This window comes from Hypanus sabinus, chromosome 9, assembly GCF_030144855.1.
Source record: "Hypanus sabinus isolate sHypSab1 chromosome 9, sHypSab1.hap1, whole genome shotgun sequence".
Lineage (NCBI taxonomy): Eukaryota > Metazoa > Chordata > Chondrichthyes > Myliobatiformes > Dasyatidae > Hypanus > Hypanus sabinus.
Genome location: NC_082714.1, coordinates 159,238,332 through 159,252,107, shown reverse-complemented (window position 1 = coordinate 159,252,107; position 13,776 = coordinate 159,238,332). Strand labels below are relative to the sequence as shown.

At 42.6% G+C, this 13,776-nt stretch overlaps 1 protein-coding gene across 2 annotated transcripts in view; it reads right to left on the bottom strand.

Annotated features, from left to right (window-relative positions):
• Positions 1-1,295: 1,295 nt before the first annotated feature.
• The window catches only part of rem1 (RAS (RAD and GEM)-like GTP-binding 1), a 55,809-nt gene continuing 43,328 nt past the window's right edge, over positions 1,296-13,776 (bottom strand). For both annotated transcript variants that reach the window (XM_059980958.1, XM_059980960.1), the window contains exon 5: positions 1,296-5,285. In XM_059980958.1, coding sequence (XP_059836941.1) covers positions 5,008-5,285 — 278 coding nt within the window. In that variant the 3' untranslated portion in view covers positions 1,296-5,007. The remainder of the gene's footprint in view (positions 5,286-13,776) is intronic.

The following is a 13,776-nucleotide window of genomic DNA, read 5'->3' as shown; positions in this document are numbered from 1 at the left end:
TAGACAAAGGGCCCAAAGCATTGCTGAGGATCCCTACTACCCACCCCACAGTCTCTTAGACCCACTACCCTCAGGAAGGAGTTACAGGAGCATCAGGGGGTAACAGCTTCTTCCCCCAGGCTGTGAGATTAATAAATACCCTGCCACCACCGAGGTCTTGTCACTAGGGCAGCAAGTTGTTTACTGTTTACTTGTGCTGCACACTCCGTGCCCTTTGAATTATATTTTATTGTTATTTATGGTTATATTTTGGTTTATGAGCTGTGTGTGATATATGTTTCATGGATGCACCATGGGCTGCAGGAATATTGATGATAGACCTGAACTTGAACTTAATAGCCCTACTGTACATTCCAGAGGAGGTTTTGGAATGGGCAGTGCGCAGTGTGGGTAGTGACTGCAACAAACCTCCCTGCCAGCTTGTTTGTCCTGGACACAGACGAGTCCTGCAGTGTTGGCAGGCTGCAGCCAATGACCTGACAGTTCGCTGTAGTAGTTGTTCACTTGGTGACCATTTCATGAGTGGCCACTGAATGTATGCTTGTGGTCTTCTGCTGTTGTAGCCCATCCACTTCAAGGTCTGGAATGTGTTTGGGGATGCGCTTCTGCACACCACGTGTGATTATTTGACTTAGGGTCACCTTCCTGTCAGCTTGACCCATTCTGGCCATTCTCCTCCTACCCCTCTCATTAACAAGGTGTTTTCACCCACAGAACCGCTGCTCAGTGCATGCTTTTTATTTTTCATGCCGTTCTCTGTAAACTCTAGAGATGGCTGTGCATGAAAATCACAGGAGATGAGCAGCTTCTGAGATACTCAAACCACCCCATCTGGCACCAACAACCATTCCAAAAGCAAAGTCACTTAAATCACATTTCTTCCCCATTCTGATGTTTGGTCTGAACAACAACTGAACCCCTTGACCGTGTCTGCATGGTGTAAGGCATTGAGTTGCTGCCACATGATTGGCTGATTAGGTATTTGCATGAACGAGCAGCTGTACCGGTGTGCCTAATTAAGTGACCATTGTGAAAGGATGCTGCAGCAAAACTGTCAGTAATGGCTGATGTTAAAAGACATCCAACAATACAGCTTGCCCTCAATATGATTAAGTGTGTGTCTTGGACTGAAGTACTGTGTCCACTCGACCTGAAAGACCCACAATTCCTCTTCCCACCAGATGCCATTGGATTCACCGAGTTCCTCAAGCAGTCCGATTTTACCTCCAGATTCTGGCATCTGCAGGCTCTTGCGTCTCCAGTAACAAAATGACCGGCACGATTCAAAGTAAGTTGTATTTGGCTTAGAAAACAAGGTCTGTTTTTATTGCAAAAGTTAAATCTACAATACATGAAGAGCTATATTACAGAAACAGGTTCAAAATTTTACTGCAAAAGTTATTGTAGAAAGCGGATACATTACTGTACACATTACTCAGTCCATAGTGAATGACATAGAACCAGTTATGACCAATGTAAACTTATCATTTATTATCAGAATACATGCAGCATTCTCATGAATCAATAAAAAGAAAAACCCTTCAAAACCTGGAGATTTAGATATAAAAATATTCAGAAGGTCGGTTTCGAATAGGACTATCAACTCTCCATTTTTGGCTTTGAGTATCTAGGAAGTACAGACTGATCTTAGTTAACCTATCACAGATGGGAACAAGGTAGTCCAATTCCATTGAGAAACATCATCCAATCACATCTGCAAGGTTCTTGCTGATTCTCCAATCAGGAGAGGCATATTATAATGACGGACACATTGGAAGACCAATAGCAGGATCTTGGGGGTAGGACTTCTTAGGAATAGAAACACAAGGCACTCTGCAGATGCTGGAAATCAGAATAACACACACAAAATCCTGGAGGAACTCAGCAGGTCAGGCAGCATCAAAGGAGGGGAATAATGGGATGAGACCTTTCATCAAGACTGGAAAGGAAGCGGAAAGAAGCCAGAATGAGAAGGTTGGGGGAGAAGGAGTACCACAAGCTGGCAGGTGATAGGTGAGACCAGGTGAGGGGGAAGGTAGATGGGTAGGGGAGGCTGAGGGATGAAGTGAAAAGCTGAGGGGGGGAAGGGTGAGACTAGGTGACAGAGAAGGTGGGTGGGTTGTGGGAGTGAGGGATGATGTGGGAAACTGGGAGGTGATAGGAAGAAAAGGTAAAGGGCTGAAGAAGAAGGGATCTGACAGGAGAGGAGAGTGGACCATGGGAGAAAGGGGAAAGGGAAGGAGGGGAACCAGCGGGAGGTGATGGGCAGGTGAGAAGAGAACGGCTAAGAGGGGAGTCAGAATGGGGAATGGACTCTTGGAATATAGTCAGAAGTGGCAAAACCAAGAGGTGAATGGGAATCATCTTATGGAATGGGATAACAGAGACTGTCATAGACAGTTAGTAAGTATTTAAATAGCTAACCCAAGAGACTCTGTAGGTGCTGGATATCCAGAGTAACCCACACAGAATGCTGGTGAACCTCAGCATCCTCGGAAAGAAATAAAGAGTCAACGTTTTGGGCTGAGGTTCTCCTATTGAGGATCAATAGGCAATGGGAAAATTGAGAGATTGAGCATTGTTCTGCCACCTTGTGGAGTTGGGTTGGAATCTTTAGTAAGATGGGTAAGTGTCAGATTACATTCTGGGAACTGTACTTTTCTGATGACCCGTTCTCTGAAAATCACTATTCTAAATAACCAAGTATGCTGTCCTGGATCACAGCTCAGTATAACATCCAACTACCAGCTCGATTATCACTGAATCATGAGAAGTGGCCACTAGGTGAAAATGCAATATTAAAACAAAATCATAAAACCATAATTACTGAGAATCACAGCCCCAAAGTTCCAAGGCAGTCTTTAAATGACCGCATCTACTTCTCCATCTAGGTTTCTCCCTGTATGACCTTGTGCCAAAATTGGTTTTAGAATGCTCCTGTAAAGTATCTTGGGACATCTTGCTCTGATACCAAAGCTACATAAATGCTTACGTTGTACTGGCAAGGGTAGCTTCCGAACTTGTGCAAGATTCAAGGTCAAACTGAGGTTTCCTGTGCTGAGAAGGAATGGTTGGACGGCAGGCAAGTTGAAGCAAATGTCCATGAAAGTGGATGGTCAGTGGTAATGGATTCAGCACCTTTTCGGTGAACGGCTTCCTTTATATTGCCATTCTCTTATCCCAATGATTCATTGTCCATATGCTCATGTAGTCAACATTGATCTTCTAAAGTTGGAGGATCCTTAACATTGACCTATTGAGGTCAGACCCTCCAAAAAAACTATAACTCACATAATTCTGGAAATCTCAAGCATCTGCTCCATCTAGGCCTTTCAATATTCAATAGGTTTCAATGAGACCCCCCCCTTCGTTCTTCTAAACTCCAGCGAGTACTGGCCCAGAGCCATCAAATAAATCCTTCTTGCACATTAACCCTGCATTCCCCGAATCATTCTTGTGAACCTCCTTTCGACTATCTTCAACGCCAGTGCATTCTTTCTTAGATAGCAGGTCTCTAAAACTGCTCACAAGTATGGTCTAGCCAATGCCTTATAAATCTCCAGTATCACATCCTTACTTTTATATTCTGGCTACATATCCTTTCCTGAAGACCTGGAATATTTCTACACTTCACTTATCAGGCAGACATGGTCGGCATGAATGAGTTGGGCCACAGAGCTTATTTCCATGTTGTGTAACCCTCTGCCTCAAGCAGTGGGCTCAGTATCTGGTTATAGCCCCATACGTGGACAGCCAACATATTTGAGACTTCTTTATTGGATGTTGATTTCAACATGATCTTTCACTAATTTAAGCTAAATCAATATTCTAAAAGTAAGCTTCTCACGCAATACTCAAACTAGACATTGTAATGAGACTAAATTATGGACAGAGTACCATCTCCAATCCCATCTCGTCTTGAAAAGTTCAAAGATCTGACCTCCTGTCAACAATGTAGTGAATGTGTCCAACTTTGATTTTCGATTTGACTGTCAGTGCAGGGACCTCGGCCACACCAAAGTAGGGGAAGGTGGACGCTGGGCCTGGGTTACCTGCAGGACTCAGACATGTACTGTGATATGGCCCAGTCCATCACAGGTAAAGCCCTTCCCACTGAGCACATCTACACAAAGCATTGTTGCAGGAAAGATTCATCCATCATCAGGGTCTCCCCACCTCCCAGGACGTGCTCTCTTCTCACTGCTGCCATCAGGAAGGTGGTACAAGAGCCTGAGGGTCTACAGCACCAGGTTCAGGAACAGTTACCAACAGGCTCTTGAACCAAAGGGGATAATTTCACTCAACTTCACTTGCCCCATCATTAAGATGTTTCCACAACCTATGGACTCACTTTCAAGGACTCTACATCTCATATTCTTGATATTTATTGCTTATTTATTATTTCTTTCTTTGTGTACTTGCACAGTTTGTTGTCTTCTGCACACTGGTTGAACACCCAAGTTGGTGTGGTCTTTCACTGATTCTCTTAAGGTTACTATTCTATTATGAATCTGTTTTGTACACCTGCAAGAAAACAAATCTCAGGGTTGTCTCTGGTGACATGTATGTACTTTGATAATAAATTGACTTAGAATTCTGATGTAAGGGGATTAAACAGGAGGTGGCTGGGTTACTTTGCTAAAGATAGAATTAAGTATCTTCAACAAAGGAGAATGGAAGGAAGAAAAGCCTTGTTTCCTCAGGAGCCAACCAGCATTGTTTTCACTACAAGTTAAAATACAGTATGTTTATTGGCTCATGAATTGCATGTGAGATTTTGGTCAATTCTTCCCCTTTTGAATATTGAGGGGCTTCATGAAGATGCTTTGGAAATCCATCTTGTTGACTCTCATCTTCACCAAGTTTTCTTCATGATCGTTGGGCCACAACCACCAACAAAACCTATCAGGAAAGGCACAGAAGAGAATGGACCTTGGTCCTGAATCAACTTGCTGGTTGTGGCGAATGCTCCCCACCGGTGTCTGGTTTACTTGCACTTCCGTGTATTTATAACACTGACAGGTCATGGCAGGACTTGGACCTGACCTTCAAGGCCATCTTTTTGTTGTTCTTGGCTACAAACCTGTCCAGAAACCGGCGGGCTTTCTTCGTCACGCTTTCCCTCCTCTTGTGATTGGCCATCCTCCTCTCGTTCGCTTCCTTGCTGTCCTTGCGCAGGCGGATCTGCCGCACGATGCCTTCGAACAGCTCAGTCACGTTGTGGTGCAGGGTGGCGGAGGTCTCGATGAACTTGCAGTCAAAGACCACAGCACACGCACGGCCCTCTGCAGCAAGGAACAGCGAGGGAGAGAGAGAATTGAATCAGAATCAGAATTAGGTTCAGTATCACCTGACTATGTCGTGAAATTTGTTGTTTTGTGGCTGTGGTACTTTGCAGTACATAATGATAAAAAACTAGAAATTACAATAAGAAATATACATATCTAAAATTAAATAACTAGTGCAAAAAAAAATAGAAAAGAAAATATTGAGGTAGAGTTCATGGGTTCCTTGTCCATTTAGAAATTTGATGGCAGGGGGAAGAAACTGTTCCTAAAATGTTGCATGTTTGTCTTGTTTCTTGTACCTCCTCCTTGACGGTAGCATTGAGAAGGGGGCTTGTTCTGGGTGATGGGGATTCTTAACGATGGGTGCCACTTTTTTGAGGCATTGCATTTTGAAGCAGTCCTCAATGCTGGAGAGGCTAGTGCCTGTGATGGAGCTGGCTCAGTTTACAACTTCCTGCAGCTTTTTCTGATCCTCCACACCAGACACTGATACAACTGGTTAGAATGCTCTCCATGAGCTGTGATATGCTGGTGTAACCCATCATATGACGCTCAATGGAAAAACATTTAGGAGAGGATACTTTCCATCCCCATACAGGCAATAACAACCTACAAAGTTACATAAATACTACTGATAACCCGTGGGTGAAATGGACTCTTAAAATATGGAAAACTATTATAAAAGAATATAAACTAGAGAGAGACATTGTGATGCACCATCAATAACTCTCAGAGATGTGAGTTAAGATAGGCTTTTATTGGCTGGAAGAAAGCACAAGCAGCAATTGACCACCACACTACATCCTGGAGACTGAGGCCGGGTCTGTGTCTCCAATCGCCTTTATACCGGGGTCCGTCAGTGGTGGGGGGGGGGGCATGTCCAGACAGGTATATGTAGTTCACCACACATTGCAATTCTTTTTTTTTTATTTTTTATTTTTATTTATTAAATTTTAGAAAATTACAACAATAAACGAGATGATGAAATAGTGAGAGAAATAATATTAACCCTCCCCCCCTCCCCTTAACCCTTGTCTAAAGAAAGAAAAAAAAGAAGAGAAAGGTTGCCTGGATATCGGAGGATCCCCACATGCTCCATGGAGTTCAAAATAATTTTAATATTTATTTTTACTTTCCTCAATTACTTTATAATTTTATCTTCAAAGGACCTATGTATTTAATCCTATCTTTTGTAAGTATGGGAGCCAAATTTTCAAAAATATATCATATTCATTTCTTAGATTGTATGTAATTTTTTCAAGTGGAATACAACTATGTATTTCATTATTCCAACGATCCATAGTTAAATATAAATCAGATTTCCAAGTGACTGCGATAACTTTTTTGGCTACTGCCAATGCAATTTTTATAAATTTTTTCTGATACTTATTCAATTTAAGTTTCGGTATTGTCCCTTCAATGTCCCCTAATAAAAATAATACTGGACTATGTGGGAGTTGTACTCTGGTAATTTGTTCCAATAAAAGTCTTAGATTTATCCAAAATGGTTGAATTTTAAAACAAGACCAAGTAGAATGTAAAAAAGTATCAATTTCTTGATTATATCGAAAACATTGGTCAGACATATTTGAATTTAATATATTTACTTTCTGTGGTGTTATATATAATTTTTGTAAAAAATTATATTATATTAATCTAAGTCAAACATTTATTGTATTTCTCATACAATCAGAACATAATCTTGACCATTTTTTTCCATCAATTTTAACATTCAAATCAGATTCCCATTTTTTGTCTTGATTTATGAATTCCTGATTTAATTGTTTTTGAATCAAATTATATATACAAGATGTAAATATTTTCATTTTTCCATTTTGAATTAATATTTCTATTTCACTAGGTTTTGGCATCAACATTGTTTGTCCCAGCTTTTCTCGTAAATAAGCCATTAATTGAAAATAACAGAAAAGAGTGTTATTTGATATTTTATATCTATTTTTTAATTGATCAAACGACATCAATATACTTCCTTCAAAACAATCACCTATATATTTAATCCCCTTTTGGAACCAATTATGTAAAAGTTTATTATCCATTGTAAAAGGAATAAGTCTATTTTGAATTAAAGTTCTTTTTGCTAATAAAGATTCCTTTATCTCATCGTCCATATTTACCTTATTCCATAAATCAATCAAGTGTCTTAACATAAGAGTGTGGCGACCCACTTCCTAGCACACTTGAACCGGCTCACAAATAGCCAGCGCGCCGGCATAAAGGCCAGTCCCAAAAGGGCGCCAGGTCTGCTTCACCAACAAAGGGAAAAGCCCGTGCGGGACTGTGAATATGTGCCCCCTACAGCATCCGCGCCCGGGGAGGGCGGGATCAGGGAGGCTTTAAGGCGAGGCCGCGAAGTTTGAATAAAATCTTTTTTTAACTGCAGTTTACCGACTCCGTGTCGTTATTTTAGCGCTGCGTGTAGCACACCGCTACAATTGGTGACCCCGACAGCCCAAACGATATTTGGGCCGAAGATGACCGATGCCGCATCTGTTCATGCAGTTTCGTTGAAACTGCCAAGCTTCTGGATGCTGCAACCTCACCTCTGGTTCCAGCAGGCAGAAGCCCAATTCCACGTTCGGCAGATAAACTCGGAGGACACGCGTTACTACTATGTGGTGAGCTCCCTCGACCAGGACACAGCGGCCCAGGTTGAGGAGTTCATACAGTCACCTTCGGAAGATGGCAAGTACACAGAATTCAAAGCCCTGCTCATAAGGACTTTGCAGCAAACCTGCACCGTGCACGGATCTTCTCCAAGGTAGACCTCGTCCGAGGATACCATCAAATCCCAATGCATCCGGACGACGTCCCCAAAACGGCACTCATCACCCCTTTCGGCCTTTTCGAGTTCCTCCACATGCTGTTCGGCCTGAAGAATGCCACACAGACGTTCCTGTGGTTAATGGATGCGGTCTGGACTTCACTTTCATCTATTTGGACGACATCCTCATATCCAGCAGCAGTCGTCAGGAGCATCTGTCCCACCTCCGCCAACTCTATGCCCGACTGAGTGGATACGGTCTAACAATCAACCTGGCCAAATGCCAGTTCGGGCTCGACACCATCGACTTCCTGGGCCACAGGATTACTAAAGACGGGGCTGATGCACCATCAATAACTCACACTGAGACGTAAGGCGAGATATCGGCTTTTATTGACTGGAAGAAGGAACCAGGAGTGAGTGTCCATCATACAATGACCTGGAGACTGAGGCCGAGCGTCAGGCCTCAGATCTCCTTTATACAGGGGCCTGTGGGAGGAGCCACAGGAGCAGTCAGCAGGGGGCGTGTCCAGACAGGCACATAGTTCACCACAGGGGCAACCCCTCTGCCCGCTAAGGTAGACGCAGTCCGCTATTTTCCCCGACCCACCACAATCAAAGGCCTTCAGGAATTCGTGTGTATGGTAAATTTCTACCACTGCTTCCTCCCTTCAGCTGCCCGAATCATGCGCTCTCTGTTCGCCCTGATGTCGGGTAAGGGCAAGGACATTACCTGGGACGAGGAGTCCGCCGCCGCTTTCATTAAAATGAAAGAAGCCTTGGCAAACGCCGCCATGTTAGTGCACCCCAGAATAGACATCCCTACCGCCCTCACAGTGGATGCATCTAACACGGCAGTCGGTGGGGTGCTGGAGCAGCTCATCGCGGGTCGCTGGTAACCCCTGGCGTTTTTCAGCAAACACCTGCGGCCACCTGAACTCAAATACAGTGCTTTCGACCGGGAACTGTTGGCGCTATACCTGGCAATCCGGCATTTCAGGTACTTCTTAGAAGGTCGGCCCTTCACCGCGTTCACGGACCTTTACGTTCACGAAGGTGTCCGATCCCTGGTCGTCCCGCCAGCAGCGCCATCTGTCCTACATCTCTGAATACACGACGGATGTCCAGCACGTCTCGGGTAAGGACAAAGTCGTGGCGGATGCGCTCTCTCGCCCTAACATTCATGCCCTTTCCCAAGGGGTAGACTTTGAGGCGCTGGCAGAGGCGCAGCAGGCGGATGAGGAGATTCCGAGTTACAGAACCGCAGTCTCCGGTTTGCAGCTCCAGGACCTCCCCGTAGGCCCAGGTGAGAGGACCCTACTCTGTGACGTCGCCACCGGCCAGCCCCATCCAGCTGTCCCGACAGCATGGCGGCGGCGCGTTTTCAGCTCCATTCACAACTTAGTGCATCCCTCCATCCGGACAACTGTCTGGATGGTCTCCAGCAGGTTCGTTTGGCACGGACTCCGCAAGCAGGTCAGTGAATGGGCCAGAACGTGCATGCACTGCCAGACGGCCCAGGTGCAGTGGCACACCAAAGCTCTGCCACAGCAGTTCCACCCCACCCACTGGCGTTTCGACCACATTCATGTAAATATCGTGGGCCCCCTGCCAGTGTCGCGCGGAGCGCGGCACCTCCTGACTATCGTGGACCGGTTCACAAGATGGCCAGAGGCGATCCCGCTCACTGACTCCACCTCCGAATCTTGCTCCTGGGCACTGATCACCACCTGGGTGTCCCGCTTTGGTGTACCAACCCACATTACCTCCGACAGAGGCGCCCAGTTCACCAGCCTGTGGTCAGCTATGGCCAGCCTTTTGGGATCTCAGCTGCACCACACCACTGCCTACCACCCACAGTCGAACGGCCTGGTGGAGCGTTTCCACTGTCACCTAAAGTCGGCTCTCATGGCCCGCCTGTGAGGAGCCAACTGGGCGGACGAGCTTCCCTGGGTCCTACTCGGCATCCACACGGCACCCAAAGACGATCTGCACACCTCATCAGCGGAGATGGTGTATGGCGCACCCCTGGTCGTCCCCGGGGAGTTCATACCAACCGCAAGGGGGCAAGAGGAAGAACCCGCAGCAGTCCTGGACAGACTACACGAGAGGCTCGGTAACCTGGCCCCCATACCCACTTCGCAGCATGGGCAGAACCCGACCTGCGTACCCAAAGACCTGCAGAACTGTAAGAGTGTTTATATGAAGGGGCGGGCATTGGCCACCGCTACAGCGGCCCTACGAGGGGCCGTTTACTGTGATCAGGAATAACGGGTCCACGTTTGTGCTGGACATTGGGGGGGGGGGGGAGAGGAGGTTTTCACCGTGGACCGACTCAAACCGGCCCATGTGGACCTGGCGCAACCGGTCGAGTTTCCGGCACCGCAGTACAAAGGCCGACCTCCCAAACAGGGTCCGACCCAGACTGTGGACATTGAGGGGTGTATCGCCGGTGCTGGGGGGGGAGGTTTATGTGGCGACCCATTTCCTAGCACACTCGAACCGGCTCACAAATAGCCAGCGCGCCGGCATAAAGGCCAGTCCCAAAAGGGCGCCAGGTCTGCTTCACCAACAAAGGGAAAAGCCCACGTGGGACTGTGAATACGTGCCCCCTACAGCATCCGCGCGCGGGACAGGACTGTGAATACGTGCCCCCTACAGCATCCGCGCCCAGGGAGGGTGGGATCAGGGAGGGTTTAAAGTGAGGCCGCGAAGTTCGAATAAAATCTTTTTTTAACTGCAGTTTACCGACTACATGTAATTATTTTAGCGCTGCGTGTAGCACACCGCTACAGGAGATTCTTTTTTCTCCCGTATCCATTTGGATTCCCATTTATATATAAAATCTTCTGGTATGTTTTCTCCTATGTTATCTAATTATACTCTAATCCATGCCGGTTTTTCTTCATCAAAAAAAGACGCAATAAATCTAAGTTGATTTGCTTTATAATAATTCTTAAAATTTGTAAGTTGTAACCCTCCTAAATCAAATTTACGTGTCAATTTTTCCAGTGATATTCTTGACATCTTTCCTTTCCAAAGAAATTTCCTTACATATTTATTCAGTTCTTGAAAAAACTTCTGAGGTAATTGTATTGGTAAAGTTTGGAATAAATATTGCAATCTAGTAAATATATTCATTTTTACAGCATTAACTCTACCTATTAATGTTATTGGTAACATCATCCATTTATCAAGATCAAGATTTAATAATGGCAAATAATTTTGTTTATATAAATTTTCTACATCATTATCAACTCTAATACCTAAATATTTTATCCCATTTATTGACCACCGAAATTGAGTTACTAATCGACATTGATTATAATTTCCTTTGGTAAGGGGTAAAATTTCACTTTTATCCTAATTTACTTTATACCCTGATACTTTCCCATATTCTTCCAATCTAAAAGATAATCTTTGCAAAGATTGCAATGGGTTTGTTAAGTAAATCAAAACATCATCAGCAAATAAATTAATCTTATATTCTTCTTGATTAACTCTAAAGCCTCCAATATCTGAATCTGTTCTAATTAATTCAGCTAATGGTTCTATTGCCAATACAAATAAAGCAGGTGATAATGGACAGCCTTGTCTAGTTGACCTCATTAAGCAAAATGGTGTTGAAATCTGACCATTTGTAATTACTTTAGCTTGAGGATTAGTATTTAAGGTTTTAATCCATTGTATAAAAGATTTTCCTAACTCATATTTTTCCAATACCTTAAATAAAAAATCCCATTCCAATCTATCAAATGCTTTTTCTGTGTCCAAAGCAACTGCCACACTCATTTCCTCTCTTTTTTGTGTCAAATGAATTATACTAAGTAACTGGGTTATATTATCCATTGATTGACTGTTTTAAATAAAACCTGTTTGATCCAGATGTACTAATTTTGGTAAATATTTAGATATTCTATTAGATAAAATTTTTGCTATTATTTTATAATCTGTATTCAACAAAGAAATAGGCCTATATGATGTTGGTTTTAAAGGATCTCTATCTTTTTTTGGCAATACAGTTATGATCGTTGTTGAAAAAGATTGGGGGAGTTTATGCATTCTTTCCACTTAGTATATTAATTCCATAAAAGGAGGAATTAATAAATCTTTAAATTTTTTTTATAAAATTCAGGAGGAAAACCATCTCCTCCTGGAGATTTATTACTCTGAAGTGATCCTAAAGCTTCTTCAACCTCTTTTAATGTAAAGGGCATATCTAATCCTTTCTGTTCTTCCAAATTTAATTTTGGAAGGGTTATTTGTGATAAAAATTTATCTATCTCAGCAATCGTACTTTGTGATTCTGATTGATATAGTTCAGTGTAACATTTTTTAAAAGTTTCGTTAATTTCTAAAGGTTTATATGTAACCTTATTTACACTTGTTCTAATTGCATTTATAATTGCATTTATTGTTTTAGAAGCCTGTTCTGTTTTCAACTGCCAAGCAAGAATTTTATGTGATCTTTCACCTAATTCATAATATTTCTGTTTAGTTCTCATAATTACTTTTTCTGTAAGATATGTCTGGAGTGTATTATATTGTAGTGCAATTCTTAAATGGTTTGCATATGACTCAGATTTTACGTCGAATAAACTGGATGCTAGATTTAAGGACTGGACAACTAAAGGAATAACAGCTATTTGCAATATAATGAAAGAAGGAACACTGTTCAGTTTTGAAATGCTCAAACAGAAACACTTGTTAGAAAAACAAGACTTTTATCGGTATTTGCAGATGCGACAGTATGTTAATAGGACGGTTAAAAATGTAACCAAGGCAAGTATATGTCTGATAGAGTTATTTAGAAAAGCATATAATTCAGACAATGGTAGTAGAGTCATTTCAAGAATGCATAAGGGTTTGTCAAATCTTAAAACACATTCGACTTCATACATTAAAACAAAATGGGAGGAGGAAGGAGGGATAATTATATCTGAGGAAGAATGGACAATAATATGGAGGTATCAATGGAAGTGTACCCGTTCACAGAAATGGAGGGAGTTCGGGTGGAAAAACTTGATATTTTATTACACCCTCTCAGAAATCGCATTATGATAGTAACCTCCCTGTTTACTGGAGAAGTTGTGGAAATCAAAATGCAAACAATTAGCATATTTTCTGGGACTGCCCCATTATCAAAGTGGGGGGGATACACAATGCCCTACAAGACATCTTTAAATGTGAAATACCCTTAGAGAGTAAGACCATATATTTTGGATATATACCTCAAGAATGGTTGAAAAGAGATAAATATTTAATGAATATACAGCTGGTGGCTGGTAAAAAGACTCTTACTAGGAAATGGTTATCACAGGAGAGCCCAACTTTAAATGTATGGATGGAAATTACAATGGACATTTACAAAATAGAGAAGATAACAGCATCTGTTAATCATAAGTTGGTACAATTTGATTCATACTGGGAAAAATGATTTAACTACATAACACCTCATAAGCCTGATTTTATTCTCACAAGTTAATGAATCTGTTGTAAAAAAAATCACTCCCTACTTGTACATAGTTTTCATATTTCAATGGTTCTTTCTCTCCTCTCCTTTCTTTAAGTGTATATCTCAGACAATCTTAATGTGGAGATTTGTGACAAATATGAATTTATGATATATATGTGCAGTATCTGAAATACATCTTATGGAAATGTTTGTTTGATGATAAATGTAATACAAAATAAATTATAAAACAA